Genomic DNA, 7165 nt, shown 5'->3' with positions numbered 1-7165 from the left:
TTGCGCCGGGCGCAAGAGTCATTTAACCCGCTGGCATAATAGCAACAGCGCCCGAGATCCGCCCACAAAGCTACTTGCGTTTTGCGTTTGACACTTGTGTTTCAGATGGCAAGATAGGGCCCGATATCTGTCTTACCATCCATTGGATGCTTTCATGTTGATGTCGGCCCCCATGCTGAGCAGCTGTTCCATCTGTGGGAGGAACCCTCGGCCTGCTGCCACCATCAGAGGTGTGGACCCTGTCTCACTGTGCCTGTAGTCAACTTGGTAAAAGAATATAAGTATGAGGACAACTAGAGCTAGCAAGTTTTTAGCACATAAATTATTTTTATGTTCAGGATACATTGTACAAATTGTATGAACAGTATGACATTTCACACAGAATGCAGCAAAAAAACATAATATTTTTGCACTGCAAATAAAGGCATCAATCAATCACAGGGTACGAATGTCACACCAGAACTCATGGCAGACCAGTTGATTGTTTATGATTCCCAGCACCCTATATTATATGATATGATGAATACAATATGATTGCGCCATCCCAACACACCAAAGCCAAGTCTACACCATTAAAAACAAGCCTCCTCCACACGCGGCTTACCTGTTGTTGTGAAAACAGACAAAAATCCCAAACGCATTTTTGGGCAACTTTATAAATCATAATGCCAAAGAAAGTCTAAAGAGACACAAACAGGGAGCTAGAGTAATAGAGGCAGAGCAAGGCAAGCTGGTGTGTGTGAGAAACCAGCGTAGACGTGCCTGTGTGGAAAAGAGTACCCATTGCAGTTCCTACTACAGTTAAACTGTCATCCGGAGAGAGACACTGAATTAACAGATTGTATCTTGTTTGTGTCCATACAAATGCTAGTGTAATAAGTTGTGGTTTTATGGGAAGTTAAGTAAAACCAGCGGTTAGAGACAGGCAATATGTATCAATAAATCTATGGATTTAATTAATTACACTATATGCAATCTTATATTGCAATAACTGTATAGGATATCATAATATAGTACAGTTTCTGAAAATTGAGTTGAAAAACTGCTGATGAATAAAAGAAAAACCCCAGAGGAGACGAATGACTAATCCAGGGAATTATATACATATATACAAATAAAGGTACATCATTACATTGATGAAATAAATCAGATATTCTGTATCATGTGTATTACAGTGTTTATGCCAAATGTTAAAATGTATAAATAATCCTACAAAAAAAACATGAATGATTCCAAAAAGATGAATAAGAGATCAGCCCAAAGAGTCATACCGTTAACACTTTCATAGAGGATGAGGTTGAAGAGCTCAATGAAAGCATCCTGGTCTTCACTGAGGAAAATGTTGGAAATGCAGGCGTCCATTTCTTTCTGCAGCCACGGCTCCAGCTCTTCTGTGCCATTCTCATTCTGTGACACAAAATCACACAGTGACTCAACCTAGTGCCAAGCAACAGTCAGGTTTCACAGGACACACCTAAATACAACACACATCCAGACGCAACTAGGAATCGTCAAGTTACACAAGGGGTGAATTTCGTACATTTTAAGGGGTTTAAGAAACTTTTCTTTTCAAAAATACAGTAGGCTCAGTATTTCATTGAAATGAAACTGTTATTTTTAAAGTTAAGTTGTCAGTTTACTCAATGACAGAAAGGGGTCCTTTAATCATAAGGTTGGCGGTTGAATCCCCGGCAATCTCCCTCTTCGTGTATGAATGGAGTTAGTTAGTTATACAAGTGCAGTCCATTTCCCATTCATTTACATCAACATAGTTGATTACATTCATATTCATAGACATATTCATTCACATTATAAATGTCTTCCAGGAAAAACTGTCTAAAAATGTGCTTGATTTCCACCGAGGTCAGATAAACACTGCGTACAAACTAGTTATTTTCTTGCATAACCCCACCCAACTCTGACTTACAGCTGATAAATGAGAGACTTTTTGACAGGGCCTACAGAACTGCCAGCCCCTGTAGGAAAATAGATGACCCTCTACATCTGTTCACCGCACCGATCCACCACTACCAGACCAAACAGTGTATCCTCCTGAAGTTAGCTAGTGGCAGCAGCCAGTATAGTTAGCACATACAGCACTGCTGTGTTACAAGAGAAAAGCTCTGTGTTGCAACAGAGTTCAGAAATGAACATTTGCATATTAATAGATTATTTCTATAATTTTCAACTTTAATGTTGAAATTATGAGATGCACATTATTTTTCCAAGCAGACTGTATATGTCCTATGTTTGGAGGGGATCTCGGGGGGAAATGAAACTGTAACTACATTGATAACAGGATGCGGTGCTGAAGGCTGGAACACTGGACTGACTTGATCAAACCCAATGTAGCATTGCATTGAGTAGTGTGTGTATGTGTGTGTTGGTTTACTGGATTATTGAAGTTGCTGCCCCCTTTGTCCTGGGAGCTGCTGTCCTGGAGGAAGCCTGAGGCAGACACAGGGGCCCTCTGTTCCTCCTCAACAGAACTGTTCTGCACTGCCTTACACCACTCCGTTAGACGTTTCTGCTTCTTCTCCTCTAAGAACCAGAGCATGTGATACACACAGAGGAAATTAAGACAGTTTTCATTCAGTCTGACTCAGTGGACTACTTAAAAAAAACGTCATACTTCTCTGTGTCTCTTCCTTGTATTTCCTCATGTCCTTATTGTTAAAGCCCGTCAGCCTCAGAATGTCCTCCAGAAAGAGTTCCTTCACTTCAAACAGTCTTCCTTTGACTAAAAATATTTTGAAAAATCAATTAACAACAGGATTTTTTTCCCGGTTACAAATGACCCATTTCACTTTAAATTTGGAAACTGTTCTTTAAATAAAATCATCAGGATGTAACACTCTTGCTCCTGTATTTTTCAAATTATTTCTAATAATACATGGTAAAGGTCTTACATGCATACCTTTCAACCCTGTTTTTGCTCAGCTTCTCTCCCATTATTTCAAAATAAGTTAGGCTATTTAGAAATGCCATCAGTTTGCATTAAATGGTAAATGGTCCTGTACTTGTACTTGTTTTACACTATATGCCACAATCGCCCTTTCACACACATTCACACAGTGATAGCCCATTGAACAGAAAGTAACTCATTCATTCACATTCAAACACCGATGACGCAGCATCGGGAGAAATTTGGGGTTAAGTTTCTTGCTCAAGGATACTTCGACATGCAGCGGGAGGAGCCAGGTTTTCAAAGCACCACACATATTTGTATATAAATCGATAGAAGAGTGTCTCAAGTGGTGGACTATGGTCAGCGACAGAATCTATCATGCTAATTCCTGGTTATTGTCCATCTGCAATTTTCTGTAGAGGTCCCAGTAATATTTGTTCCTAAGGTGTACTGAAGCAGATCACTTGACAGTGTGACAGAGAAGCCAACTGTGTAACATACAAACAACACTAATGTAATGTAGACGCACATTTCTTAAGCTGCTGTAACAGCTGGTATGAGCATTCCTTTAATGAACACAGTGTTAGTAGGTCTTACGGTTGATTACAGGGCAAGAGCCGAAGTACTGAAGGAACAGGTCTATATCCAGAGCTGCACTGGAGAGGATCAGTTTCAGTGTGGGGATCTTCTGAAGCACATCCCGCATTTTAGTGAGCAGGAAGTCAGTCAATCCATCACGCTCATGCACCTCATCCTGTTAAAACACAGTATGTCACTGTGATAAAGATTACATACCTTTCAACCAGAGAGAACAGCAAAACATTGCTTTTCAGCACACTGTTATTCCTCTTTAAAGAACACTCCCAGTTTCAAATGTGTATTTCATAAAACAGGATTACAGAGTTGACCAGTTTTCTTAGAGTGTATATTTGTAGTCTTGATGCTCACCACAATGACATGTGTGACAGTTTTAAGGCTGGCATCTCCAGCCATCAGTGTTCTGAGGAACACGCCACTAGTGCAGAAGGTCAGCAGTGTCTTGGGGGAGACCCTGTGGTTTCAAAGTCAACAGTTACAAGAGACATGTCCATATTAAGCAATATAAACCGTTGCCAGAAGCTTGCAAATGATAGATAGGAAAGTTTATGAAAATGCATATTTTGCTAAATTTAGTTAAATAGTTAAATGCCTCAACCACACCTCTAATCACCTGTCAGATACCTATGCAGACTTGATATATGTAACACTTTTGGCTTTATCTGTTAAAGTAATGTATTTTTGTTTTTTACATTAATGTAAAAGCATATTAAATAGAAAATTGAGAGAGTGTTATGACAGGAAAGAAGATGATTTTCTGTTTTCTCTTAGGCTGCATAATTTTTGTATTTTGCTATTGCACTCTAAATTAATGACAATGGCTGTGAGCATGGGGACAGCTTCTCACAGTGAATCCACTATTTCTGAATCATGGGTATATGGACAGAAATATATGCCACTGGAAACTGAATTTGAGTCTATCATTTTTAACACTGTCAGGTGTGGAATTAAAGGACCTGCTGAAGTCAAAGAGTGGGAAAAAGTGACTACTGCTGTCAACGCTGTGCCACCTGAGGGTCGTACTCAGGTGACAGTATCTTGTTCAAGGAAACTTTGACATGCAGCAGGAGGAGCCGGTGAATCGAACTGACAACCTTCTGATTACTGAACAACCCGTTCTACCTCCTGAGCAACAGCCGCACCTTCAAGAAGAAGTAATGTTGATGTGAAAAACAAGGCAATTAATGGCTGCAACAGGAGGGGGTCAAGGAAAAGACTCCATCATAGAGATAGAGAATACATGCAATGATAGGTGATGCTATATTGTTAGGTATTCCAACAGGGTCTGTTCCCCTGGACAGTGGCCTGCATACACCTTAATGTGACAAGAATCTTAACCCCATCAATAGCAAATTTAGGTTAATGATGATATCATTAAGCCATATGATACATTTAGAACTATATCATAATTACCAGAAACAGGGTGATGTCATTATGATGATGTTATGAAAGGCAATTTACATAGAAAACTCAAAATTACATTAGAGTAATGCAATATACAATTCTTGTATGAAAAGTGTGTGCTTGAATAACAGCAGATTAATTGCATATGATTAGTCGTGGTCTGGACCACGAATAAATTGTGTTTATACCAAAGACAAAATTCGAAATAAGAGAAAACTGGTGAATGCTGTAAGTTCTCCTAAATCAGTTGTATACTTAAGAACGAAGATGTTCGCACGAGTGGTTTCTGTGTGAGGCCCATTGTGCTTGCACAAAATAGACTTAATTACATTTTACAAATCAGAATTTTCTGAAATTCTACTTAATCAAACACACATTCAGTTTTCAAACTATACATCAAAGATTGAATGAATATAGAATAGAATATATATATCACTTTATGAGATACTAGTTTACTTAGATAATATATAAAGTGACTTGAGGCCTCTTGTGTATAAAACTGCTTTCCAATGGGAGTGTGTGGATCTACTTACTGTAGATCATCCTTGAATTGGATCAGTTGCTACAATAATCTACAAGTGTAGACTATTAACAAAACAAGTGTTAGTGTCTTTATACCAAAGATAAAAGGCTAGGTTAATCTACCTGCTTTCTAGTCTGATGTGATAACCGACAGTCTGGCCCACACTCTCTCCTCTCTCAGCTGCCACTCTCTCAGCCACAGCAATGGCAGCCAGGCGTCTGGGCTGAGTGCAGAAGATCCTGCAGGGCTCTTCATTCCTGCTGCACTCATCCAGCAGGAACTGTGGGATCTGGGCAATAACACAGTGACACTGGATTACCCTTACAGAGTTTAACCTCTGGACATTTCTAAGATCTTGCAATTTTGGTTCAGAATCATAATATTCTTGAATAAAATGGTCTAATCAGTGACAAAATTCTACTTGTCATAAATAGAGGCATCCTGGTAGCCTAATGTATTAAAAAATAAGACAAAAGAATACTGCTAACAAGACTAAGGCCACGTTCAGACCTCAGACCAAAGTGGCCAAAATCGTATTTTCTTTTGCTCATATGTGACTTTTCATGAAAGTATGAATAACACAAATCGCATGGAATCTGATCAGTTCAATTTAGATTTTTTGCAACGTGACCTCAGTGTAAACAGTCATATCATAATTAAATATGACTTTTACATCACTGTAGATGGACATTTGTCATTTGTTTACACTGGAATCTGATTACTACATTTAAAAAAGCAATGCGAACAGCCAAAAAAAATAAATAAAAATCAAATCTGAGCAATAAATCAGAATTGAGTGCTAAGACTTATTGGCAATTAGGACTACAAACAAAGTACACACAGTGAATGTGTGTTGCAAATAGCATCGCAATCCATCCAAAAGATATTTCACTGAAAACCTAAATTTACTAGGGTTTATTCCCACCAGGATCAGGAATGTATATAAAATTTCATCTTAATCTGTCTAGTTCTTGAGATATTTCAGTGAGGACCAAAGAGTTGGACTGTCGGTCAGACAGACGCACCTGTGTAGTTTTTCCAGAGCCAGTTTCTCCAACTACCAGCACCACCCTGTTTTCTCTGATGAGCTGGATGATCTCCTCCTGCCGTTCATGAACAGGCAGGGAGCGTCGAAAACTGTCCAGCTCTGATGGACTCCTCCTCCGAGGCACCATGGGTATGCCGTTGTTTAAGCGCCCGCTTGCCCTATTCCTGTCGCTGTTGTCTGAGGGAAGAGCTGAAGAATATTATGTGACACTCAGGTTTTTTTTTCCATTTTGCAATGCAAAGGCATGTTGCATGGCATGACAATTTGGATTGGTTGGTGTCTTGAGACTAGATACACTGGAATGTGTACATTTAATCACTATTGTAAAATATTTGCCTCTGCCATTAGCTATGTCCATAGACAAGGGTAATTTGAGTGACCAGATTTAACATTTACCATGAGCTTGTTGCTAGATAACCGTAGCGACGGTGGACACAGAAAGTCAATCAAAGAACTGCGGCACATCTCCAACTCCATGGTGTCAAATTGAAAAGTGCAGCTGCAAGCTACCAGTAAGCTACACTGTGTCTTAAGTTTTTTTTTGTTCTTCTTTAGACACACACTGACAAGAAGTCAGGGTGGGAAAAAAATCCAGAGAATCGCTGATTTTTGATTTAGAAATCAGAATCAGATTATGATTTTCAGAATCAGAATCAGATTATGATTCTCAGAATCAGATTATGAT

At 39.1% G+C, this 7165-nt stretch overlaps 1 protein-coding gene across 1 annotated transcript in view; it reads right to left on the bottom strand.

Annotated features, from left to right (window-relative positions):
- Window positions 1-7165, bottom strand: part of LOC118332568 (3'-5' RNA helicase YTHDC2) — a gene marked incomplete in the record, with an annotated part of 34815 nt that overhangs the window by 24085 nt on the left and 3565 nt on the right. Inside the window, 8 exon segments of the mRNA XM_035667924.1 lie at window positions 137-263; window positions 1272-1407; window positions 2393-2541; window positions 2633-2740; window positions 3506-3662; window positions 3857-3959; window positions 5555-5721; window positions 6458-6657. Coding sequence (XP_035523817.1) covers window positions 137-263; window positions 1272-1407; window positions 2393-2541; window positions 2633-2740; window positions 3506-3662; window positions 3857-3959; window positions 5555-5721; window positions 6458-6657 — 1147 coding nt within the window.

Source organism: Morone saxatilis, unplaced genomic scaffold (assembly GCF_004916995.1).
Source record: "Morone saxatilis isolate NCDOM2014 unplaced genomic scaffold, NCSU_SB_2.0 Contig21, whole genome shotgun sequence".
NCBI lineage: Eukaryota > Metazoa > Chordata > Actinopteri > Moronidae > Morone > Morone saxatilis.
The sequence above is the reverse complement of the archived record's forward strand: the minus strand, read 5'-3'. Positions and strand labels throughout refer to the sequence as shown.